Consider the following 27,441-nt stretch of genomic DNA (forward strand, 5'->3'; position numbering starts at 1 on the left):
GAGACTGGGTGGAACAAATTACTCAAGTTAAATTGGAGTCAGCACACACCTGCCACCATTTAAAGTACTTCTCATTGACCCCAAATCAACGTAAGCGGTTCTAGAAGATGTTTCTTGACTTTTTTTTTTTTTTTTTTTGCTTTCTATCAGAAGCCTGAAGGTTTTGTGATCATGGTGTCATATATATATATTTTTTTTAAGTTAGTGTTTATAATTCCCTCCACCTTGAATGAGGCCCCAGTTCCAGCTGAAGGAAAAAAAAAAAGCCCAAAAGCATGATGCTTCTGTTATGTTTGCACCAAATGTATCTTTTGGAATTATGGCCCAAAAGTTCAACCTTGGTTTCATCAAAACACATTTTCTTCATTTTTTAAATTTTTAAATGTATTTTTTCCTTTGTAGGAAAAGGCTTCAGTTTTGCCACATTATCCCATAGCCCAGAGATATGAAGAAGACGGGAGATTGTTGTCTCACGTACTAAACAGCCAGTACTTGCCAGAAATTCCTGCAGCTCCTTCAATGTTGCAGGCAGCCTCTTGGCAGCCTCCTTGACCATTTTTTTCTCGTTCTTTTTTGGGCTGTCCAATTCTTGATTAAAGTCACTGTTATTTTCTCCACTTGATGATGACTGTCTTCACTGTGTTCATGGTAAATTTGTTCTACTGGAAATTCTTTTGTACCCTTCTCCTGACGCGCACCTTTGAACAATTATATCCACGTGTGTAGACTTATGTCCACTCAATTGTTTTTATTTTTATTTTAATTTTTTTGTCCTGATGGGAAATGTGAGCCTCCTATTTGAGGGAACTGTTTATTTGTCTCGATCAATTGGGACACTCGTGGCTATTTTAGAGATGGCTACTATTTGCCGAAATACAGTCGATAACAATGCGTCATTTGCATAGATAAAGCACTTCCAGTCTGTTACGGTTGAGCATATCTGCTTGTCGTGCAGTGGAAACACACACAAAAACAGACACTATTTAGTTTGTGTATACATGGAGTAAGTCGTGGTTACTCATTGAACAGATTGGTGTCTTTTGTTTATATGTGGTAGTAACAAAGCCACCTGCTCCATTTTATGGCCTTTCCATGATTTCCAGCATTGGTCTCAGTGGAAAGCAAGGGATTTAAGGTGGAAAAAAAAGCTGTTTCTCATTCTAGCTCATCAGGTGTAGTGTGGCGCAACAAAAAGCAGAATAAGGCCTCCACAAACCTTCCTCTTAGCGATGCAGAGTTTCAAATTCAAGCTGTTTGTGCTGTGACCTTAAAACCAAGGTACGTACCGAACGGGGATTTTTGCCTACCCTTTTACAACTTTAAGCTACTCGACTGCTTGAATATAATCTGCTCAGATGGTCAGTCTCTATGTCAAATTGAACCTCGGTGCTTAAAGTTGAGGTCAGAAATGGAAGCCCAAAGGTCTACAACTAGGTTCCACAATAGCTATTTGTGGTCCACTGTTAGTGTTGACTACTTCCCTTTAGGGTCTGTGACAGTATCTCTTCACAACTGCTGGTTCTGAAGAGGAATCTCCTGCAGCGAGGGGAACAATGGCTCACCAAACATCTCAGAAGCTTTTTCAAGGCAGAGCAGCTGATCTCTGAAACTTCTCGCCTCTTCCTGTGTGGCCCACAGGCTTGTAAATGAAACGGTCTGATTCACCGGTTTATATCGTTGTTAACGAATCTAAAGTTTCTACGTGAATTCCCACGTTTGTCAACGGTGTTCCTGGATGCGAATTACATCTTGAAGCTTCATCCTTGAGGGCGTTTAAAACGCCTTGGCTCTGCTCCAGCGTTTTAAATCACATTTTTTTCCCTTTACCGTCTCGTTTGTATATATAGACAGGTTCAGCCTGACTTTGCAGCAAGGGTGGATGTGTTAACATAAAGTCCTGTCTGAATTATACCCTGCCTGATCAGGCCTGTCTCGGGTTTAATCGCTAGACTGGCTTTGAAAGAGTGTTTTCTCCCACCCTTACCACCATTTGTGTTGTTATAGTATTACATGGTACATTAAAAGGGTGTGTTGGGATATCAGTCAAGATGTGTTTGTTTGCAGTTCTGTTGAAACTGTAGATAAGTCCCCCAAAAAAACCTATGGGTGCATATTTTCTGACTTGTGATTGATTAAAGGGACTTGTTATAGAAAACTAACTTTTTAATTGTTTGTGTACAGGTTGATAGGTCTCTGGAGTGCCTGCCCACACATCAATTGGCAAATTTAGTGGGGGCTGTATAAGGTTGTGCATAGTCTGCTCCAATTCTTGATCCTTGGGGTATTTTCACAAAATAATGTCACAGACATCTAATTAAGACCTCTGGGAACTGCTTTAAATTGAGACTCTATTTTTTTTCTTCACATTTAAAAAAAAAAAAAAAAAAAAAAAGTACATTCACAGAACTCTCAATTAGCAGATTAAATGTACAGACGACACCCTGTCACTTCTTTTGAGAAGGCTTGGCATTGACAATGTAACGAGTCAAAGTGTTGATTCTTCAAACTGGGATTGTGATGAAGAGGTGTTGTCAATAGGCAAAAATGTCCTCAAATTCCTCCAATATGCAGACAAAACGTGTCCCTGCAGAGCCCCCCCCCCCCCCCCCCCCCCCCGCCCCAATTCAAGACAGACAAAGGGTTTATTCAGGACTTTGTTGCCTTTTTTAACAGAGTTATCTGTCTTCTGCGTGACCTTCTTGCCATGTAGACATGACTTTACAACCCTGTGTCAACACTGAGGAGAAAGGCATCCCAGTTGACTCAACAGCTTTCATGCCGCCAAAGACCGTTTTCCCCCCTTTTTGGAGCTTCATTCAACAGCCAATGCATGAAAAGCTGTGAATCGTCACTATTGTGATCCTCAGTGTACCTCACTGGACCTCAATTCAATGATTTTTTTAAAAATTCCATCTCCCTTGCCCTGCCCCAAAAATGGTGTTAAGAAATTCCAACGTCATTGTACACGCTTGATCAATATTACGTTTTTACACTTGTATGAACATTTAAAATGGTAAAAAGTCTCGTCCATTAGAAGTTAAGTGCTTTGTGTATACTGTACGTGTTAGTCTTAATGGTGGTTCATTTTTCGCTTGTTATGGCAGTTAAGACTTAAATCATGGCCTCTTGTACAGTTAATAAAGGTTAAAAATGATGACAGGCTGACCATGGATCAGATTATTTCCATTCATTCCCATGGGAACACAAACAAATCGGTGGCTAACCGGCATCCCGGACTGTGTTTGACCTTTAGAAAATTCTCTGCAGTTTAGCATGCTGCCATGCATTAGCGGGTCCTGTAGACGGGGAAAGATATCATTGTGGCCGGTCGTAAATATCCACAGTTCTGGCGTATCGAAAGACTCAGCCAGGTGGTGAAAGCCTTGTTAACGTCCTATCATCATGCTGCTGTGGCCAGTGACTTGATGTTTTTTTTATCTCAAAATGTGGTCTTTGGAGTCGTGGCTTGATGTCTGTGGATGCCATCTATTCCACGCGAGCCGAGGCAAGAGGAGCTGTGTAATCTTTCCAGCAGGGGAGACCCTACTGAGCTCATTGTCACATTGATAAGCCCGTGGTACGGGAGCCATAAACGTTATGATAAAGTGTTGGATGTGGTCAGCAATAATAATGCAGGTTATCTGTGGTTGGTTACTTTATGGCTCGTTGATAAAAGCAAAGTTACCCACCAGAGCAAGACAATAACCCCCTGTGTTCTTGTAAGGGCTTTGAAAAATACTTAATTGGGTAGTTCTGTGTACGCCTAAAGCTTAGTCTTAATCCGACGTGATACAAAAATACACCAACAAATTATCTTGTCATGCACTTGTAAAGTATAATTTCTTGAGTTCTGAATTACAGTGATAGGGGCTGGTGGCGGTATAATTTGACTGGGTGTTGCGGGGGAGGAAAACAAGATGTCATCTCATCTCTCGCAGTGGTTCCAGCACATTAAGAGCTCAACATCACCTCCTGGGTGTTTCATCAGCATTGTGAAATGTTTTTTTTTTCTTTTTTCTTTTCTTCCCTGCTATTTTAAGACAAGCTGATGGAAAATGTCGCTTAGTATTTGTAGAGATTTATAAATTCCCACAGCGCTAAAATCTATTGTGCTCTAAAGTTATCATTTTGTAGCTTTTTTTTAATTCCCCCGTAGGCTAAAACACCGATGCTTCATTGCACTCAAAATTAATTTCCTGGTGGTGCAAAATCTCCATTACCACATGCTTTCATGATTAAATTCAAAGACCTGCAGGGGGGAAAAAAAAAAAAAGAGTCCTTGTAGTGTTTCGCTCCATAAAGAAGCTTGAGCCAACTCTCGCATGACATAATATGCACATGGACTCCATTTGTCTTACAGCTGCTTGACTCTTAAAGCAAACTCTTGACGAATGAGCAATGTCTCTACTCTGCGTCCTTTCATGACCACGACAAACCACTTCACGTTAATCGCTCAGCGGTGATTTCTTTATTTATTTTTTAATATATCAATCCCTTTGTGAGGTACTGAGCTTAATATTAATATCAGTAATCGGCACCCAGACAATTTCCACGAGATTAAAAAAAAATAATCATAAAAAAAATCTAATTGGGTTATTGGGTCAATAGAACTGCGGACAACCCACTAAATTAGTTAATTTATTCTTTGATACGATTTTTACTAGTCAGATGCTAACTGCGTGCTATTGACTTTTTATGTGCGTGATAACGGTGCATGTTGTCAAGGCTAATCTATTCTATAAGTACACTGTTTTAAGGAGGTCTAGGGTGTCCTGTATTTACTTGTCATGTGGCTGTTGGAGACTAATTTTATACTAAGGGCAGCAGGAAAATGAACCGCTGCAGCAAAGTGGGGAATGTGACATGATTATAAACTGAGCTAAGCTAAGGCCTAGCAGGGTAAGCTAACGTTAGCGTGTGTGGCGAGCAGCAGTTTTTGTCTCGGCGTGATTAAAATCCCAGCTCATGAGGTACTAGAAAGAGTACCTCATTGTATCTGGAAAAGGTTTCAATGTAGAGTAGAGCCAAGCCCTGCAAAGAAGGGTCCCACATCTCTGGTGAGAATCGTACTGTTGGACAGTATGGCGATATAATAATGACCATAACAAAAGATGCTGAATAGGTTTAGAAGGGTCAACACAATGTTTTCAATGGGTGTTTTCAAACTTCGCCACTCTAACTTGATCACTTAAGTTCAGTACCTTCACAAATAAGGGAAAAACAAACGTCTGGTAGCCGTGATGACTGATATGAAGTAGCAGAGCAAAAGACCCTCTGTGTGTTCCCGTATGAGGGAGCGGCCTTGAAACAACCTCCCTCCTCAGTCATCTTAAACAAGCTTCCGTGTTATTTTGCTGGGCTATGTCAACCGTGATGTGCTTTTGTTTTGACGCGTCAGGGGGAGGATAACACCCCCCCTGCCGCTCACAACCCTTGGGGAAAGGAGCTGCGGCATGCATTGGCCATAGTATATTGGGCAAGTTTCTTCCAAAAGCAACAACAATGGTGACCGAGAATAGATTATATTTTTTGTTACGGCAATAATGACTATAATTGCTTGACTTCAACTCCTCCCAGCTTTGATTGTCCATCCGGCATTGCTGTTCTTCACACGGCCCTGGTGGAAAATACTTATTGAACAGAGAGGGGGGGGCCCCTGAGCCTTGGCAGTGGCATGCTGCTGCATATCAAACATATCAGTTCGATGTGTCATGAGGAGGGCGCTTGCGAGAAAGTCTCTCCTTTGCTTTCTCCTGCAATTGAAATCAGTCACACCTTTTGGTGAGAACAAAAACTATGTTGGGGAGGGAGGGAACAAAAAAAGATGCCCGCTCCTCGGGTGTTTAGAGCCATTCTCCCGATAGCAACGAAGCATCAGGGGATTTAACGGCCCGCTGATGCGTAAAGCAGAGGTTGAGATGGTGAGTAAGGGCTGAGTAAAGCTCGCTCTCTCCAACCTTCCCGGGGGCTTTTTGTGGAATGTTCCTTTTATGGGGTCTCTCGTGATGAGGATGAGTCGCCGAAGCACCGACGCACCGACGGAGCTGTCGGCAGAAATGAGCCCGTCAGCGCTCGCTCTAAAAATAAGAAAGCTCTTAAGTCGAAAAGGCTGATTATCTCTTTTTGTGAGGAGTTATCTGTCCCTCCCGTTGTGTTGATGTGCTCCAACCTGGGCCTCAGACCAGGAATGCTTGAAGCAAACCAACAGGGGATTCCCAAATCACAGCTGCCGGAATTGTGTGCGCGAAATATACCCGTCCCGTTTTTGCCTGTGGTTGTTGTTCTTCCTTCCCTGCTCACGTCTCTGTGACAGTTTAAGGGAGTTTTTAAAATTGTTTTTATTTTTTTGAAGGGGGGGGGGGGGGGGGTGTTGAGGAGTGAGTTAGCAGAAGCGTGCTGGCCGCCCACTCCCTCTCCTGGCCTTCCTCTCCTGCTTCCTGTGGGAATGAAGAGGAGTATGGCTTTAACAGGGAAAGGTGGATGGGGTGGGGGTTCTTGGCCGGGAGAATGTGTGGATGTTGGGGAGGAAGCTGGCTGTTTTTAAGAGAATGGTAGGCGCTTTATTGGAATTTTAAAATGGGGGGGTGGGGGGGGGGGGCTCTTAGTTTTGAATAACACAGGGGAGGGATCGTTTGGAGTGGGGGGGCTTCATGCCCGACTAATGGACTTGTGGGAGATTTATCTGACTGATGATATCCTACACTGATGACTTGAGCCATGCCGGAGCCCAGCTGTGTATACATAATCCCAATAAATGAATTTTGGGGCCCGGTCCACTCACAATGAGGCGTGTTTGTCCCCCTCTGCCATTGAAGCAGCGAATCCATAGTTACATATTGTGTGTTGATAATTCACCGCAGCAGCTCGAATGATAACCAAGAAAAGAGCATCCGGTGAGTCAGTAACTGTGGCATTAATCATCGAAAATAAATATATATATATTTTTTTTCTTCCTCACTCACTTGCCTTGCAGTTTCTTTTTTTCACATTGAGTAGATGCAGGAAGTCCTGTGGAACATATCTGGCTCTTAAACTGTTAAATGATCTCGCAGTCAATATTTTATAATTTTTTGGGTCGCATCTGCTGTTACGGTCAACTTGCGTTTACAGTTGTTCTTGTTGATGATTTGATTAATGAAGGGGAAGCTTCTCTAGAGACGGAGAAACCAACGCAACTTGACAATGTTACAATAATTCATCTAGCAGGTGAGAAAAATAATTGATTATTGTATTTTAAGTGCAAGAATGCCTATAGTTGTAAAAGCAATACAAGGTCTGCAGAAATCCAAGGCTGAACAATAACGCCAAATTGATTAGATTCTGAAAAGCCGGCCGATGACGCTAGACCTAGGAGAAGGCAGGACTTTTGTAACGGGTATAATATTGCTGATTTTATTAGCAATGCCTTACACGAGTCCATGCTTTTGTAACCTTTCGACTGGATTATTGTAACTCTCTTAGCAGGCTGCTTCGGCAGGTCTCAAAAGACTCACTCACCAGCTAGTTCAAAATGCCACTGCCCAACTACTGACGTGAACTAGGACAAGAGGTTTTGTTTCCGTGTCTAAAACTTGCAGACCTCCACCAAGGCTACACAATAATGCCCAATTGGTTAGATTGTAAAAAAAAGCCAGTCAATGAATCAACAATGAGATGACAGTGAGGCCGGACTTTGCCTGATACTGGAATTTGTAACGGGTATGTTTTTACCAGTTCTGTTAGTAATGCTTTGCATTAGTGCATGCTTTTGGGACCTCTGTGCTGGATTATTTTAGCTCTCTATCAGCAGGCTGCTCCGGGAAGTCTCGAAAGATTCTCCAGTTGTCCTAAAATGCCTTTGTCTGAGTACTGACTAGAACTAGGAGAATAAATTGTATTTTCTGTGTCCAAAAGTCACAGACCTCCATTAAGACGGAACAGTAATACCAGTATATTCCCTCCACCAAATGAAAATTGCGGTTGAGGCTGCATGGGGCCGTCATGCAAATTACAGAGATGCGTTCATCCCGTCTTTCCGGCAAATTCACGATCCAATTCCAAAATCCCAAAATATTCAATAGTGAAGCCCTCGTCAACAGCCAACTCCAGCCTGCAGACAAAATGATTACTCCCATGTGTGTCCTCATATCAGAAAAAACAAGGTAGCTAGAATTGTATTGATAAAGCACTTGGATCTTGTTAGATTGTGTACCTGCACATGCACGGAAAAGATTTCCCATTGTGATACATTTTGGAGCCCCTTTGAAATCCAGTTCCCTCATGCTGAGGTGGACACCCACCATTGAATTAGCTCCGCCAAGAGTTATCAGTCGTGTCTCGCACTCTTTTAAACACGTCATCTTTTTTTGGCCTTGTAGAGCTTTTAGCGGACTAAACTTGACAGACGCGTTCAGTGAGCTCGTGTGTTCCAGATGGGTTGAACCGTCGGTAGTCTCCAGGGGAAAGGCCAGTGGTGTTCATAGGTTACGTGTCATTTCCACAGTTTGACCCCACAACCAACAGCTTCAGCCCCCTTTTTGGCCATCATCTCTGTTAGCTTAACCACAAACCACTCCTGACTCTCTCTTTTTTTTTTTCTCTCTCTTCCCCCCCCCCCCCCTTCGTTCCATTCCGAGAGGGCAACCAGGAACGTACTGGCCTCATAGTCATTATTGTGCAGAACAGAACACACGTCCCATTTTAAATTTGTTCAAATGCAGTTTGTTTAACAGCACTTGAGGTCTCAACATAATGCCAAAATAGTTTGGGCGATTGTGGTTTTTTAATCGCTAGGTAAAATATTTTTTAAATGAATTGAATTCTGAATTGTATATGCAGTGGGGGGGGGGGGGGGAAAAGGATCTCCTGTTCTAGACTCGCTGGAGCAGCTCACTAATAGAGCGTTAACGACAGTTTATCAGCATTCAATGCGATGTTTTCTCGAGATTTGAAATAAGAAGGACATTCCGAATTTTGCAGTTACGTGAACCCAGGATTAGAAAAATGATCTCTTTTCCTTGTTCTAGTCGGCTCTCGGGCAACAGCATTTTGGACCAGATGGACCGTCTTTCGTGACTCACAGGAGCGGTCTAGAGAGTTCCAATAGTTTTTCAGCCTTCATTTTAGATAATTTTTTTTTCCCCTCCCAGATTTCGTTTCATTCAAATGACAGTTTCATTTCAGCCCACCTTATTATTCGATAATCGATTGTTTTGTGCTACACATACAAAAAACATATATAGTTTTGAGGATTGTTAGCTTGCTTTGTAGGTGAGGAGAGAGAGTTTAAATTCTCATTCCCATTCGCATTCAATTTTCATGACCTTGATGACTGTGCCGTACAAGAGCAATAAACAATTGGAGGATGCCAGGCGGGACACATCGTGGCCATCTTCGACCCCTCTTTTCTAGTTTCGAGGCCTTTTCTCCCCCTCCATTTCCATTACTTCCCGTCGTCAGTAGTACATTATGTTAGATTCCGTCCATCCTCCTCTTCCCCCGGAGACGAGAATCAGCTACCATCTGGTCCAGCATCACAGGGTAGCTGCCTGGAGCGGATCCAGTGCAAAGAGCAACTTCCTGACATGTCAGAGGAGGCTTGTGTTTCTTTTTTCTTCTTCTTTTAAATCCTCCAGTCCCCTCTTTTTGCTTCCCTCCGCGAGGCCCTGAGACGGTTGATGTCGGGGCCTGAGGCATCTTCCACATAAAGGAAGAATGTATTTCCCCTTTTAAAGCGAGCAGGATATCGATACCTTTTTGAAATCATGCTCAGTTAAAAAAACAAAACAGCGAATTCCATCAGTGAAATGCACATACCGTATATCCTCAAGGCTGGTGTCAGTTTGTAGTCTGCATTTATTGGGGTAGAGAGATTTGTTAAAATGTTCCACAAATAATGTTGCATACAGCTACACTTTCTCTTTCAACTCAAGATCCCATAGCTGATCTGATTTTCTCTAAAGACCCTAACACTGTTTAACTGTTCTTGCATATTTATGGGATTTTAACCTCATATTCTCATGTCCTCTTACTGTTAACTTTTAAAAAATCTTTTTTTTTTTAATTATTGAGCTTTTATTGTCTCAAACTTTTAATTTTTAAAAATGTTTTCTAACTAACCCTTGCTTTTATTTATGTAATTTTAACATGACTGTGCTCTTGGGCTAATTTTTCTTAAATTAACTTTGTATTTTTTTTTTTATTTCCCACTACAGAGAGCTTATAGTGTTGCGTTCCTGGGAAATATGTCAAACCTGACGGTCACTTCTCCCGCCCTGTTGTGTTGAAACTAATTGTTTTTGTCAGACAAGTATTTTACACGTCAAACCAGATGCTGGCGCTGACCTCATCAAATGATCTGATATTGCGGAATGCCGTATTGCCGCGGGAGAATGTGCACAGTTTCCTTCCTTTTGTTGGGTTCTGCATGAAAAAGGCAAAAGTGGACAAACCCCAGATCTTTTGTTCCGGATCTCTGATGCAGCTATTATGTAAACTCATCCAGCCATTTACCCATCCATTTATCCAAAATGCTGCGACTTTGCGGGCTCTCTGTGTAAAATAGGCGTATTTGAGCAGAGGGCATACAGCATAACCTCTTGCCTAACCCAATCAAACATTTTGTTTATGTACTCTTATACACAGGATATCTGATAAGAGACAAGTGGAGGATGGCGTGATCATTCACCCTTAAATGTGACAACTCCACAATGATTTTCTATCAGACTTGAAGGCACAGGTTACATAAGCTGCTTCAACCTAATGCTGTTGACTGGGAAATCAACAAGAATGGCAGTTAGCATCCTCCTTTGATTATGTATACGCTGTCACATAATTGAATGAGCAGCCTCTGGATGCAGCGTAATTCAATTGCAGCTAGCGGACGAGAGGAAGCGGCTCGCTCGCGCCTTTAAACGTGTATTGGATGTCCAAAAGAAACCATTAGATGGCTTATGGCGGGTTATTGCTCGGATCCCAGGAAAGTCAGGGTTGCAATTTGTGGACTTTTCTTATTTTGTCAGAGAACACAAACTCATTGAAAGATACAAATCTTGCATTGACAGTATCGTCCCACTCAGGCTGCTTTGCAATTGAGCTTTTTAGTTATCTGGCGGTCTGCAGTGTTTGTGCTAAATCTTCCAGTTATCGCAATTCCATTTTGCTTGGGGTAGTTTCAACCTCCTGAATAAGATTTGTAGCACAGATGGAAGAAGATCAGATAAATCGGCACCGCTTGCATTATAACGAGAACTAGCACGCAACCCTGCGCAATAACCTTCTTGGTGACATTGGGAAAGCTTGCTGCTTGCCAGTTGAGTGACTTTTTATTTTTTTATTTTGGTTTTTCCTTAAACACAAAAATATTGAAATACATTATAATACAATGACATTTAAATATATTTACAATGCTTTTTGTAGTACTACTCTACTCTTAAGTGGTAAATCATGTCATCGTGTGTGTATATATACATAATGTAAATGATGACTTCATCTTCGTCCCGAAAAGAAAACCGTTGGCTGCATAATTATGACAAGGTTAACCTTGTAACCTGACTTTTTTTTCTCTTATAATATTCATTCATTACCTAATAGTGCAACTCAATTTTCATATAATAATGAATTTATTCTCGAACAAATAGCATCTGTTTGAATCTTTTTTTGGAATAATGCTTTATTTTCAGAACATGACAACTACCTTCAGAAGACTGACTTTTTTATATATATTTTTTTCCAATTTTATTCACTTAAAAATTACTTTATCCTCAAGATTTTTTTCTCACAAATGGAACTTTTTTGATATTACAATTTTATTCTTATAACTAATCATAGACATCTTTTTGTTCATAAAATAGAACTTTTTTTAAAATGGTCCTTCATCCAAACTATATTCTCATAAAATTATGACTGTGTCAAAATATATATATTTTTTGTACTATTGTTGTATTATCGGAAAATGATAGCTTTGTCCTCATGAGATAACATTTTCCCCCCTTTGATATATGCCAACTATTTTCTTGGAAAAACTTTAAAATTAAGTTTAGCTCCTAAAATTGTCAATCATTTTACAGAAAACACACACATCTTTGTCATTTTTTTGTTTTGTCCCCCCCCTGCGTTTTGTGGTTATTACAGCTTCATTCCCATAAAATTGAGACATTATTCTCATTTTATAATACAGATAGTCTACATGTTATATTTGATATTATCTTTGCAAAGGCCCCATGTTTGTTACAACTCTTATACTGGCTATTACTACACGGACTGAGTGTATTTACATGCACATACACTGTACCCAGAGCCACTCCTTGCTTCATTTGAAGGCAGCAGCAAGAAGTGAAGCAATAGCTAGTTGGTTTTCATTACAGTCTCTCTGACGCCAGTAAAAGCCCCGCCAATGTGCTGTGCGACAGGTAATGTTCAGTGGAAAGTGACTCAGGTGTAATGGAAAACACCAAAGTGGATTTTTTTCTTTCCTTCTACTAGCCTGTAATTGGGCAAACTGTACCCTTCCACATGTACTGTACACGCACTCACCACATTATTAAGTACGCTTGCATCCCGCCATGAATTTCACAATGTTTTTTTTTTTTTTTTTTTTTTTGCTTGCTCTCCAAAGCACGTAAGCATTGTGAAATAAAAGGCAATTCAATAAATGTGTAGATCTTTAAATAAAAAAAGTTGGATGAATACATTTTACAATTGTTGTAATAATTGTTTTTTTTAATCCAGTAAAATAAAAATCCATTCACTCAATTTATATGCCATTCAGTAGTTAAAAAGTGAAAAAGAAGTCTTTAGGAATTATAAAAAAATATATACATATATTTTGGTCATGAACTAAATCATGGAGGTTTAATATAATAATTATATTTCACAGATTCATGGACAATTTAAGAATTTAAATCCATATTTTATTTGTCAATTTGTTTGGCTTCATTTTTGTTTTTTTATTAATCCAATTACAACTTTTTGTAGTTTATTCTCATTAAAAAAGACTTTTAAAATTGAGGCTTTATTCTCATTTGTTTTTTGTTCAAATTTTTTTCTCTCAAGATTATACACTTATTTTTTCTTGAAGAATTGTATAATAATTACTATACAGTAAATCTTATTTTGTAAAATTACAATTATGAAAAAAAAAAAATATTTATAAAAAAATATCTCGAGGGCTAGCCAGTATATGGTCCACAGGTGATTCCACCCCCACCACACACACACCTACTGTCTCTTAATGAGACACAATAGAAGAACTATATATATTAAAAAAATAATAATAATAATAATTCAGCCTTTACAAATATAATAACTGGTGCCTTTTCAAACTCAGCCTTCTTACTATAATCATTAGGTCAGAATTCTTGGGTGTCATTAGATGATGCAGCTGTTGGGTTCAGTTGGGAAAATTCTAACTAGCCCAGTGAGCCGAGCTTGCCGTGGCTCGTGCGTTGCGTCAGCCTGACCTTGTTTTGTGCGTCGCGGCCTAATAAGGAAGTGACTTTATGGTCGCGGGCTATCAGGCCATTTACCACCTGCGGGGCCCGTTATGAAATCAGGCACTCAGAGCAGAAGCTGCTCTGTGGCTTTGCTTGTTTCTTGTTGTTTTGTTCCCCCCCACACTTCATGCGTAGTTAACCTGGTCGTCGGTCGGGGTTGGTTTGTTGACGTCACCCGTCTCGCCCCGCCTTTTGTTGCAAATCAGTAAAATAGTAACAGGAGGAAGCAGCTGCGCGATGTGTTCATATTTACCGTACACGCCGTTTGCTTATTATGTTTTGCCTTGAGGAATAATTACAATGCTAATTGCATCTCGTGTGGCTCCTCTAATTAATTTAAAGCTCGCTAGTCTGCCTTCAGTTGTCGTGGACGGTTGGCTCGGTTCATGTCAGCGAGAACCCTGAGGGGAAAAACTAATGAGGAAGGAGAGGGAGGACGGCGGCAGGCAGATGGTTGCGTCATAATCATTCAGTGCAGTGGTTTGAATATCATCTATGGTTTTAGATCATCTAAAATGGGGTAAAGACATCCCGACAATCGGGCCGAATTTCAGCATTTTTCCTTCTTTCTGGTCCAAGTCAGCAGCTGACGCCTGCGGCTATCGAACATTTTTAGAATCGACTATGATACAGATTACCCGATTGCTAAAACCAGTAATCGCATAAAAAAAGGATTTTGGAATAATAATCACGATAGCATGCAGATATGCGGTGCAGGCATTTTTGTCCACTTGCGCAACCCATCCTCACGTTTACTGTCGTTATGTGACTTTGCATGTGTGTATGTCTTTAAAAGTCAGGGCCCGGCCTGGTGAGTGACGTGGGCGTCGGCGAATGAGAGCATAGAGTTTGTTGGCTGTTAACTGGTTAACCAGTCTGCGTGTTGCGTGAATAGTAGCCGTCGGCAGCTTGTGTATCAATGTTTTTATTAAAACCCCTGTCAGGTAAAATAGCAGTCTTATAATTTTGACGCAGCACAGAGAAGAGTGTTGTTAACAAGAATGAATAAAAAGAATTGCCAAGTGCATAAAACAACGCACCAATATTGTGAAAAATAGAAAGATCCTTCACAGACACTGTGGGCGTGCACGCTACATGTGATGAAAACGCGGCCCATCCAACTTTTCACCTGTCAGTTTACTTAAAAATTTGTATTTTATTTTATTGTCGCACCACAATTTTTATTTTTTTTTATTTTTAGAATGTTACATACGATAAGTCCTGTAAAGTGGTGACTATTCTCATCCAATGTTTTTATTTTTGAAATATATATAACTCAAAATACACGCACTTTATTAGGAGTATTATATTTTGGGGTGAAAAATTATCAGTTAATTCTCATAAAATTCCGACTTTTTTTTAAAGTACAACTCTTTAGTAATAATGCAGCTTTATTCTCATAAGAAATTGTATTTTATTCTCAGAAGATAATGAGGCAACTTTTGTAATATTGTGAGTTTATTCTCATTAGAACTTTTTTTTTTTAATGGTAATATGATGCCTTTTTCCCATAACACTGTGACTTCGTTCTAGTAGTGTACAATAATTCTCCCCCCCCCCCCCACTGTATAACCTAATTGAATACTCAAGTGTACTTTGCTTTGCATAAGAATTGCTGAGTCTATGGTTTGGTCTGTTTGGCAGTCAAGCGCTAACCTGTCGTGGAATGCAGCTCAGGAGATTGTACAGTACAGCGGCACCGTGATTTGGACGAAACATCTGGAAGACTATTTGCTTGCTGGCTCTTATTGCAAAGCCGTAAATCTCTACTTTAAAAAGAACCGGCAAAAAAAAAAAAAAAAAAAAGAAGCAAAAACTCCATTGTACAGTCAATAAATGTGCTGGTAATATGAGTGAATGTATGGCGGCGTGTGCTGCTGGCGGAGCACAATATGGATGACTCCTGCAGGGTGCCGGTCAGAAGCGGTCAGACCAGCTCCCGCTTCAATGGAAGCCTCAAGTCCCCATTTTTGTTGAGTCACCACTTATTAACTTATTCAAACACTAATGCTACATTAGATTACATTTGCTGCTGCTCTCGCAGACTTAGACGAGTTTGAAAGTGCACCTCGACCACTTGCGGGGGCATTCCAATATTTTCTAACTAACCGTGCTAGGCTATAGTCGATAAATTAGCACACACATGACATCGATACATTTACCTTGTGATGGTAGATGTCCCGTTGCCGTACGCAATCTCTGCTTTGCAGTAGACGCACGGCACTTTATCATCTTTTTTAAGTGTGAAATGATCTCAAACGGCGGCACGGTGGCCGACTGGTTAGAGCGTCAGCCTCACAGTTCTGAGGTGCGGGGTTCAATCCCCGTCCCCGCCTGTGTGGAGTTTGCATGTTCTCCCCGTGCCTGCGTGGGTTTTCTCCGGGCACTCCGGTTTCCTCCCACATCCCAAAAAACATGCATGAATTGGAGACTCTAAATTGCCCGTAGGCATGACTGTGAGTGCGAATGGTTGTTTGTTCCTATGTGCCCTGCGATTGGCTGGCAACCAGTTCAGGGTGTACCCCGCCTCCTGCCCGATGACAGCTGGGATAGGCTCCAGCACCCCCGCGACCCTAGTGAGGAGAAGCGGCTCAGAAAATGGATGGATGGATGGATGATCTCAAACTTTGGACATTCTGTCTTTTACTGACTCTTCCCTCCTGGCTCGCCACTTATTCCAACGCGGACTGGTATGTGCTTCTGCAGTAGGCTAATATTAGTCTGTGTGGAAAAATGATCCCTGCGAAGCTTCGAGGGAGAGCTTATGCTTTGACATTTTTTTTTTTGTAATTGAGTAATTCGATTAATCGTTTCTGCCTTACACTGCACTGTGGCTACGTGACGCATGGACACATCGCCAAATATAAAGATTTTACTTGATGTGCTGACAGGCACTCCAGAGACGCAACTGCTGTATTTGTATACAAGCCGTTTAAAGGTCAATTTTCCTTATGTGCCCTTTAAGTTCGGGACATTTAGTTCTTTGACACGAGGAGCATATCCTCCACAATGACAACGGCAGGCCTGGTGACGGCGACGCCGAGGTTTGTTTGGTGGTGCCTTTAAGCCATTCTGCGTAGCGACGGGAAGTTTTCCGTCCGCTACCAGTACGAATGCGGCCATCTCATTTTCACCCACCAGCAGGATTTGGCGCTTTGTTGTGGAGATTTAATTCCAATTGTAGAAGCAACCCACGTTGGCTATTTTTACATGAAAGCAGGCCAAGTTATGACTAGATGGAGGAAATGCACACGTGTGTGTGTGTGTGTGTGTGTGTTGTGTAATGGCAGTGACTGATAGCATTGCAGGTCTTAATCATTTGTGACATTGCCCCGTAGTTACAGATGTTTGTTTGTGTTTTCCCGGCAGTGTGCCAAAGCATCACCAACCGCTTAAACCTGCTGGGCTCCAAAGAGGACCACTACCAGAACATGGTGAATACCTACAGCAATTGCACTGTGGTCCTGGAAAACCTGGAAATCACCTACATGGAGGAGCATCGCGACTTGTCCTTCCTCAGGGTAAAAGGACATTACTCCTCTGTGTCAAGTAGCTCACTTTTTTTGTTTTTTTTGTTTTTTGTTTTTTCTTGTTTGAACCTGCCCAACACAAAAATAGGACTGTTCTTGTAAAATCCACCTTTTTTTTCCCCCAGAAAAAAAAAACTTAACATTATTTTATTCTCATAAGATTGCAACAATTTTTCTTGGACGAGTAGAACCTTTACTCAAAAAATATATATTTTTTTTTCTTATGCAAACTACTTTTTTTTTTTTTTTTAATATTACAAAGTTTTTTCTTCCATTGTAAAGTTTTTTTACTCTCAAAATATATACAGTATATATTTTTTTCTTTTTTGAGTGCAAAAAACAAAAACAAAAAAAACCTTAATTTTCAAAAATATATAACTAAAAAATATAAACATTATTTTTTCCTGTGAATACTACTTTTTCCTCAAAGTTTATGACTTTATTTTCAAGATTACCACTTCTTGGAAGTTTCTTTTCTGAAAATGTAAGGTAAGGTTACAACTTTTCTCGTAATAGAATCAGAATCAGAATCATCTTTATGTGCCAAGTATGTCCAAAAATTTGTCTCCGGTAGTTGGAGCCGCTCTAGTACGACAAGAGACAGTCAATTGACAGAGAACACCTTTGAGACCGAAAGAAGTTGACAAAAACAGTCACTGAGTATGTCGTTTTCTCAACAACAACAAAAAAAGATTGCCTCAAAAGGATATTTTATTTTTTTTCTCATCAAAGTGATAGTTATTTTGTTGTAAGACTGCTGAAAGACATTTTTTATTTATAAAATTTTATTTTACAATGCATTTAAAAACAACTTTTTTCACTTAAATGCAGCTTTTTTCTAGTGAGATTCTGAATTAGAAAAATTTGACTCCTCCTAAAAAAAAAGATTGCTATAGGAATTGTTTTTCCACCAAAAATACGACTTTTTATTGAATAAAATCTTATTTTCTGATAATATTCCAGTAATTAAAAGAGAAACCATTACATTTTTTTAAAACGTACCAACCGGTTTTGGTACTCTAAATGCACATTTGCTATTTTTGCGTTTCTAGACGATAGAGGAAGTGGGCGGCTACGTACTCATCGCCCTCAACACCGCACCTACGATCCCGCTGGACAACCTGCGCATCATTCGTGGTCACTCGCTATACGAGGGCGACTTCGCGTTCACAGTGCTGGCCAATTACGACAAAGCCACCAGTCGGGGCACCAGCCAGCTCCTTCTGACCAGCCTCACGGGTCCGTGCCAACATATTACCTCTTCATTTTAGAGAATAATCAATTCAAGCTAAGTCGGGATGTGTTTGTCTTTCCCAGAAATCCTCAAAGGAGGTGTGAAGTTTGGGAACAACCAGCTGTGCAATGTGGATACCATCCAGTGGTACGACATCGTTAACGAGGACAATAAACCCAAAATGGAGCTGCCACCCGCGGCTAGCAACGCAACGCTTTGTGAGAGATTCACTGAGCAATATTATGAATTGTCAATGAAGGCATTAAACACGTTTTCGTTTCTTCTTACAGGTAAAAAATGTGACAAAAGCTGCTTCAACGGTTCCTGCTGGGCACCCGGACCTCAAAACTGTCAGACTTGTAAGATGATATTTGTGATTTATGACAAAATATATTGCAATTTTTTTTTAAAGGAAACATATTATGCATTTTTTTAATAACAGTACTCATGATTTTTAATAACATGTCTGTGACATCAAGAATTAAAGATTAGCCCGTTTTGTGGGGGGCGAGTATCTGTTTCTTGCATATGATCGAGTTAATACCCCGCCCCATTTACTGCTGGGCCAATAGCGAGTCTGGCTTTTGTTACCATGTCGACTGGGGGTGGAGCCTAAATGTTGGAATAGAATGAGTTCTCATTGCGGGAGTAGAGCTTAGTGTGTATGTTGGGAGGGGGAATGGGAAGCACCCATAAAGAAAAGAAAATCCATTTTCGTCTTGGAGGCACCCCTGCATATGCTACACTGTGTGTATGTGGCTGATGGACACATCACCAACCACAAATAGCCCAGCACCGTGTCGACAACTGCGTATCAGAAGCTAACGCTACTAGCTAATGCTAATTTGTGCATTGAACAAAACTCAATGCAGCTCTGCTTACTTACCCTTTGGCTGTGATGTGATTAGCTTGGCCGTTGCACCTGTGAATTGCGCAAAAATGTATTCCCTTTAAACAAGTGTACAATATCAAGATTTACAACTTCTCATTAGATTTTCTTTGCTGTTCTCTCTCTCGTACAGTAACCAAGCTGAACTGCGCACAGCAGTGCTCAAAGAGGTGCAAAGGACCCTCGCCCAGCGATTGCTGCAACGAACACTGCGCTGCGGGTTGCACTGGACCCCGGCCCACCGACTGTCTGGTGAGAAGATGAGAGGGCTACGTTACATTTTTATTAGGGGAGCGTTTTTCTAATTGAAAGGTGAACCAAGAAACTTGGGAAAACTGACATTGAAAAAAATGTCAGAAATCTGCTTAACTAAGTTTAGCTACATTAAACAACAGTGGGGATCATTGCTTTAATTTGAATGTACGACGAAACATTTCAGCTTTCATTTCCAGGTATCTGGATTGACATCACCAAACATTAGCATTCTTCTTTTGTGAATTTTCCAGTTTGTTTCCTCTTGTTGTGCATGCATTGCTGCATGTCGAGGATCTCCCAAATTTGTTTGCGTCATTCATTAAATCGGCAGACTTCTGAATTCAGTTTGTTGCTACCATCGTGTGTTGCGTCATCACTGAAGATTCATCCGCCCGCCCCAGAATAAGACACAGAGCCCTAAACCCCGTCCACTGAGTTCCACAAATGAGCTTGTATGTCTGGGATCTTACGCTGGTGATTTTTTTAGCCTTTCCATCACTTCCTCGTGTCCGTACTTTTTTGGGGTGGCCAATTCTAGTCAATTCTTCTTGCTCAGGAATGGTTTGCATCACCTTGTGTAGCTTCTCTACCTCTGTTCATGACTTCCACTCCTGGCCTCTGGACGTTGTTGCTGATCTCACAAACAATTCATTTTGCCTTTCTTTAGAGTGATAATATTGTTATCCTTCAGCAACTGCTTTTGTATTTCGAGCGCCACCTGTTAGATGTCTGTTACTTAGTACACCAGTGATTTCTTTCTTTCTTAGGACATTCCAAACGGTTGTATTGGCTACGGCCAATGTTTGTGCAATGGCCCTGGTTGATAATTTGTCATCTCTCAGCTTCTCAACTGCCAGTTTTTACACCTGAACACGGCTTTTTTTTTTTTTTTTTTTTTTTTTTTTTTTTTGTTGGTTACACTTCTAGTCTTCATGGGGAGAAATAAATAATCTGAAACTGCTTACATTAAAAATTGGGAGGGTTCAAACAAAATACTTTTTTCTTGAAAAAAAAAAATGTTTATTACTTTAACATCAAACCTTTTGGGGAGAAAATGGGGAAAAATTTGACTACTTTATCCACCGTGCTCTCCAAAACAAATTTTCTCTCAAAATTGTACTATTAAATACTCCCTGCAGTTTTAGAGTGGCAGCAGTTATTAAAAGGATTTACACACGATGTCGAGATGTCAATAAGACAAGCAGCACTGTGCGTATTAATGACAAATTTTTCGGTGAGGCCCGAGATGTTTTATGTTCCCTGATGGGAGGCTAATTCTTTGAAAACTCCCGTCCTGGGATATTGAATGCATTATTAGCTTGTATATTTAGCAGCAGCCTCTGCAACCCGTGAGAGCGCCGAGGCCGCTGTACAGTCCGCCACAGAGGAATGTCGTGTTTTCATTAACCCTCTGCTATGTTTGCGCTGCAGGCCTGTCGGGACTTCCAGGACGACGGGGTGTGCAAGGATTCCTGCCCGGGCCTCATGCGCTACGACCCCAACCAGCACCAGCTGGTACCCAACCCGCTCGGGAAGTACAACTTCGGCGCCACTTGTGTCAAGAGCTGCCCGCGTAAGGTTCCTGTCCAACTTCACTTGCCGTCAACACTTTGTGGCTGTTAGACATTGTGCATCCCAGTTTAATGATAAACCTTACAGACGTGCAAAGAAAATGATTGAGTTTCTGTGCGTGTTAATGTCACGTCTGCTCTTTCTCACTTTAACTTCCACGTCAACCTGTAAACAGTCAACATTGTCTGATTTGAAAGTACAAAATTGAAATTTTTTTCTTCTTCTAAGAATATTACTGTTTTCTCGCAAGGCTACGCTGAAAAGCTACCAAAAAAAATGAAACTTTTGTTTTTTTTAACGTTTTGTAGAAACATTAAGATTCGTAATGGTAGGATTTATTTTTTCCATCCATCCATCCATTTTCTGAGCCGCTTCTCCTCACTAGGGTCGCGGGCGTGCTGGAGCCTATCCCAGCTGTCATCGGGCAGGAGGCGGGGTACACTCTGAACCGGTTGCCAGCCAATCGCAGGGCACATACAAACAAACAACCATTCGCACACACATTCACACCTACGGGCAATTTAGAGTCTCCAATTCATGCATGTTTTTTTTGGGGATGTGGGAGGAAACCGGAGTGCCCGGAGAAAACCCACGCAGGCACGGGGAGAACATGCAAACTCCACACAGGCGAGGCCGGGCATTGAACCCGGGTCCTCAGAACTGTGAGGCTGACGCTCTAACCAGTCGTCCACCGTGCCGCCGGATTTATTTTTTTATTATTTAAATTGTTTTTGTCAAACATTTGGCTTTTTTTGTCAAAAAATACAAGCTTTTTTAAATTTAAAGATTATCACTTTAACCATCTTGAAAAAAGTGCTTTTTTGGCTGGAAAAAAAACCAATAAGAGTACAACTTTTTTTTTTTTCAAAGTAAGACTTCCTTTCTCCTACGAGTATAACCGCTTCTCAATTTTTTTACCTTGTAGGAGCACATAAAGTATGTTTACAAAAAATAATAAAATAAAAATAAAAAAAATAATCAGAAACAAGTTACTTTTTTGGACAAAGTATGACTTACTGGTAAGTCTCTAAAAAAAAAAAGGAACTTCTCTGAATATTTTTTTCAGTCATTGTCATGATTTTTTTTGGAAAGAAATAAAATCTTAATAAATAAAATGGATTTTCCATTCCATTGTCCATAACAACAAGAGTAAGAGTGTTTTTGATGTATTTACGTTCAGATAACTATGTGGTGACGGACCATGGCGCGTGCGTGCGGACGTGCAGCGGCAACACTTACGAGGTGGAGGAGGGCGGCGTCAGGAAGTGTGCCAAATGCGATGGGCTATGCCCCAAAGGTGAGGTGCCCAACTTTCACTGTGCAACTCAGGCGGGGACGTCCTCTCGTTTCATCCACAGCACGTGTCAATCATTACATTCTCTCCGGTGGGTGTGTGCTGCATTCCAACGCACATATTCCACTATACAGTGCCATTACTTTATTTATCATAAATGATTGCATTATTCTGTGTGGATATTACATAAAAGCTTTGTAAGATGAAGAGGCCCTTTAAATATATAGATATTTTTAAAAGCCTCTAACATCCATCGAAAAACGCTGAATTAAGTTTTACACACAAACACCCAATTCGCATGATCATGAATGTAACTCATGATTTAATTTATTGAAACTATTTTTGACTGAGGATCATTTCTATTGTGCAAGGTCATCAATAACTGGTGAGAAAAGCACTTACGTTCATTATATAAGATACTGCCCACATACAGTCAGATCTGTGCTGTAGACTTCATTTTTTCCCCACTGTGGGTTATTTCGAGTTGTTTTGTTTATTTCTATTGTGTAACATGGAGGTCATCATGAATGACTTGCGTGGACCGATCGCGCTACAGAAATTGTAATTGGGCTGCAGTTGTTGTCTGGCGAACTGTGGGTTGTAGTTTTTTTTATACTATGTGGATTGTTTCTATTTGTTCAGCTTATTTCTATTGTGCAAGGTGGAAGCGATCAGGAATAACTGTTAAAAGGAACAATCGCATTAATTACAGTACATGGCACGTGCATTGCGCATGCATGTGGCCACGCGTGCCGTGGATTTTGTGGATTATTTGAAGTTGTTTTGTTTATTTCTACTGTGCAAGGTAGAAGTTATCATGAATCATTTGCAATGAATGATTGCATTAATGATTTTAAAATGCGTCTCTGTTTTTTTTCTTCAGCCTGTGGACTTTTTCTTTTTTTTTTTTTTAAACTGGATTATTTCTACTCTTTCTATTGTGCAAATTGGCAGTTATCATGACTGTCGAAAGGAAGTCGGACTCTTGCTCGATGTGCACAGTCTGTTTATGATGGTTGTCATTTTTAGCGGCAGTGTACTGAGACAGATTTGGCTCACCACATGAGTTTGTCTCGCTTTTAAGACTTCCCTATTGTCTCGATTGTCGACAGTGTGTGACGGTCTGGGCACCGGCCACCTGATGCACACGCTCTCCATCAACGCCACCAACATTGACTCGTTTAAAAACTGCACCAAAATCAACGGCAACATCGCTTTCATCCGCACGTCCATTTACGGGTAAGTCCGGGGACCTCAACAGCATCCATGCACGCAACGCAGACAGCGTTAACATGTCTGATGTTTGTTTGCAGGGATGCATTCACCAAAACACCAAAGATGGATCCCGCCCAGCTGAACGTGTTCAAGACAGTTAAAGAAATAACCGGTAAGAGATTTTCAGTTGTAAGATCCACTCACTAAGTTCATGCTTGACAAGACTGCGGCCGCTTCAGGATACTTGTGGATTCAAATGTGGCCCAAGAGCATGAGCGCCCTCTGTCCCTTCGAGAACCTGGAAATCATTCGAGGACGAACCAAGCGGTAAAGAAGACACAATTATCTTTTTTAAAACATTGATTGTTTTTCCTAAATGTATTTATAAAAGTTGTTGTTTTCATATGTTAGTGGAACCCGCAGCATGGTTGTGATCCAGCTGGACATCAGCTACCTGGGCCTGCGCTCCCTCACAGAGATCAGCGACGGCGACGTGGTCATCATGAAGAACCAGAACCTCTGCTACACCGACGACAGCCACTGGAAGACGCTCTTCAAGTCCGCCAGCCAGACCACGACCGTCGTCGAGAACGCAGACTCTGCCAAATGTGGTAAGACAAAAAAAAAGCATCGTAATTTCCCAACATTGCCTTTTGTGTCTGATTTGACACATACAGTACATTCCCATTTTTTTTGTTTTTTTTAACAATAATAAAGGACCATATTTTCTTCTTTCCAAAATATTTTTCCTGTAATAAAATGCAATGTTCTGAACTTTTTGGGGACATTTTTTTAATAAAGAAATAAACTTTTGTAAATAATACACAGTACTCTTCTGTGTTACAATTTGTAATCCACAAAATGCAATACAGGGTATTTTATAGTATTTAATATTATTCTCTGCATTACATTTTTAACCAATAAAATGCAATCTCTATTTCCAATTTTAACAATGAAATTCAATATTGTCTATCTTACCTTTTTTTTTCTACGATAAAATGCAATATACTCTTTTTTTCCTAACAAAACACAATAGTGATTTTTTTTTTTACACATTTTAAAAATGTAATCTTGCCACTATTTAAACTTTACTAACAATAAATTATTTTTTTTATTTCTATAAAATGTAAGATCTGTTTTTTTTTAATTATATTTTATAGCTTAAATATGTGCAAAGCATATGGCGTTGAAATTCTATTTGAAAGTTGTACATTTGATATTTATCTAGTGTATTTGTCATTACAGTCCACCATTCATAGTTTATAGTACTTGCGGTAGCCTGCTGATTTTCTTTTTTTTTTGTTGTTGTTGTTTTTTTTTTGTTTTTTTTTTTGTATTCAAAATAAGTAAATGATAATAACAAAAAAAAATCGCAAACTAGGGTTTCTATGAGTTGTAGCTGCTACCATGCATTTCTAGTTTCTGGTCCTCTAAATGGGCCCCCAATTGAAATTGCTTTGATTTATGTTAATTGTAATAAACTCACGTCTGTTTTGTTCATTTAAGCGTTGTGTAGTCTACACAATGATCAAATGAATGAATGAATGTTCGTGCAGTGACAAAACATGAAGCGTCTGTATCAAGTTTGTGTCCCCGGGAGCTAGCGAAGAATGTTTTTGGTTAAATTGATTGATGGTCTTCTTTTTGTGTTTCTGTGTGCAGCTGCGAGAAACAATACATGCGATCGGAAGTGCACGGCGGACGGTTGCTGGGGTCCCGGCCCCAACATGTGCATCGCCTGCAGGGACCACAGTCGCGACGGCAGCTGCGTAGACTCCTGCAACATCCTGGACGGGTAAGGGAAGCGAACGTGCCGTGCCCTGAAGTGTACTCCCTTCCCGGCGTAATGTTTAATGAACGATTTGTTATTATAAAGCAAGCCAGTTAAATGTCCTGTAGAAATAGGACAAACATTCTCCCATCAGTTTGTTTGTCAAACATTAACCCTCTTCTTTTGTGTAGGGAGCCGCGGGAGGCCGTGGTGAAAAAAACCTGTGTGGCTTGTCACCCGGAGTGTCATCATACGAACGGGACGGTGACTTGCAGCGCTCCAGTATGTGAAGCCTTTATATCAAAACACTAGAGGTCCCTGAACACAGCATTATTAAGGGCATTCTCACCTCACTCGAGGCTTTGTTTCTATTTAGCAAGGAGCGATTGCATTAGGCAAACAACACGTACGTTAAAAATACTGTACATTGGAGAGGATGAACCATTTACACATTGTTTTGTTTTTATGTGATAAAACGAGCCAAACGACATCAAACAAATTAAAGAAAAAAAAAAAAAAAACAGCTCTTGAGCGTGAAATCTGTGTCAACTTCTTGGAGAGCAGCTTGATAATTTAATCAGCGTGGCCTGAGGACAAGGTGTATTGGAATAAGAGGTGGAGCAACGCATGTTCCACTTGATTCCTTTCCTTCTCGTCGACGCTCGTGAGGCCGCAAACCGAACGTTGGGGCTCCCGCCCTGCGCAATGGTTGCGTGACAAAGCAGACATGTTGAGAAACAAACTATTACACAAAGTGTTCCGACACCTGATTGCAAAAAAAAAAAGTCTGTGGGTTTTTTTTTTTTTTTTTTTTTTTTTTTTTTTTTTTTTTTTTTAACTCACACTTCCCAAGCCCACTTCTTCCAACTAAAAGCAATTATTTACCTACATCAGAGCAAGAACACTTGTGGTTGGAACACATTCTATATCTGCTACACATTCCTTGTCACCTCTGCACTGGTTGCAAAGCTCAGCCATGCATCAAAAAATGCAATGATGGCTGCTGGATGTCCGATAATGTGTTGACATCTTGTTGAAAATATAATTGACTCAAGATGGCTGACTAATACAAGTCTAAGGGGGGAAAAGTCAGCATTTGTAAACAACCTTTTTATCACTAACTTTATAACATCGTCTTGCTCTTATTCTCCTCCAATTGCTCCTCCTTCATTTTGTTTTTATTGTATCATTTGTGTTGATTTAACTAATATATTTAATAATTGTAATTATTTTATTGGATTTATTATTTGTATTAAACAACACACTCAATTATCAATATTATCCAGTACTATTGAATTATTTTCTGTTGTGCATTCTTATTGACATTATTATTTAAAAATTGCAATTATTTTGCCTAAAGCAGCCTTTTTATTACTAACTTCATATTTTTAGTATATTTATTTGTTTGTATATTTTTAAATGTAGCACATCTTGTACCTAATTATAAAATGTAATTATTTGTATTATACAAATTATTTATCATGTAATTTTAAAAAATATGAAACCTGCTTTTTTCTAACTTTATAACTGATCTTATTATTTTATCTATGTTTTTTAACAAAAATAATTCATGTTGGATTTATTTGTATGGTATTGTTCAATTATTTTAGTTTTTTTTTTTACTTTATCCTGTATTATTAATACAGATACAGAGTTTTGTCTAAAGCAGCCTTTTTTCTCTGACTACCCAATTTATTTTGTATTGCGGTTATTTTAATGTAGCTAATTTGTAATTAATAATTGAATGTAATTACAATATTTGTATTTAAATTTGTAAGTTAACTTCTTTTAATAAAATAAGAGCATTTTTTTGTATTTCAAATATTTTCATCTTGTGTTATTGAAATCTGCATTTTATTACAATTCTATATTTTTGAATCTAAAGCAGCTTTATTATACTATATAACTGAGCTCATTTTATTCTTTATTTTAGTTTAACTAATAAAGTCATTCTTAGTAGATGTAATTATTCATACGGTATTATTTATTTTAATACCATTTTAATAGTGTATTACTATTGCTGTTATTGATGCTATTGTTGCCAATTTTGACATCCACACCGACTAAGTTTACGTAAAATTTCCTTGTTAGTCTTGAGGACACCATTTTTCATCTTCATATTTCCTCCATATCACAACAAGTAACTTATTGGTATTAAAATACAAAACGGCTGCACTGCAAATTCTTCAAAGATTACGGCTCCATGCGT

At 39.9% G+C, this 27,441-nt stretch overlaps 1 protein-coding gene across 3 annotated transcripts in view; it reads left to right on the forward strand.

Moving 5' to 3' along the window:
- egfra (epidermal growth factor receptor a (erythroblastic leukemia viral (v-erb-b) oncogene homolog, avian)) overlaps positions 1 to 27,441 on the forward strand; it is a 42,182-nt gene that overhangs the window by 4,178 nt on the left and 10,563 nt on the right. For all 3 annotated transcript variants that reach the window (XM_061797523.1, XM_061797525.1, XM_061797524.1), the window contains exons 2-14: positions 16,842 to 16,993; positions 18,055 to 18,241; positions 18,320 to 18,454; positions 18,527 to 18,595; positions 19,259 to 19,377; positions 20,812 to 20,953; positions 22,133 to 22,249; positions 23,359 to 23,485; positions 23,560 to 23,633; positions 23,701 to 23,788; positions 23,873 to 24,072; positions 25,124 to 25,256; positions 25,424 to 25,514. In XM_061797523.1, the coding sequence (XP_061653507.1) occupies positions 16,842 to 16,993; positions 18,055 to 18,241; positions 18,320 to 18,454; positions 18,527 to 18,595; positions 19,259 to 19,377; positions 20,812 to 20,953; positions 22,133 to 22,249; positions 23,359 to 23,485; positions 23,560 to 23,633; positions 23,701 to 23,788; positions 23,873 to 24,072; positions 25,124 to 25,256; positions 25,424 to 25,514 (1,634 nt within the window). The remainder of the gene's footprint in view (positions 1 to 16,841; positions 16,994 to 18,054; positions 18,242 to 18,319; positions 18,455 to 18,526; positions 18,596 to 19,258; positions 19,378 to 20,811; positions 20,954 to 22,132; positions 22,250 to 23,358; positions 23,486 to 23,559; positions 23,634 to 23,700; positions 23,789 to 23,872; positions 24,073 to 25,123; positions 25,257 to 25,423; positions 25,515 to 27,441) is intronic.

The sequence above is a fragment of the Phyllopteryx taeniolatus genome, chromosome 14 (genome assembly GCF_024500385.1).
Source record: "Phyllopteryx taeniolatus isolate TA_2022b chromosome 14, UOR_Ptae_1.2, whole genome shotgun sequence".
NCBI classification, from domain to species: Eukaryota; Metazoa; Chordata; class Actinopteri; order Syngnathiformes; family Syngnathidae; genus Phyllopteryx; species Phyllopteryx taeniolatus.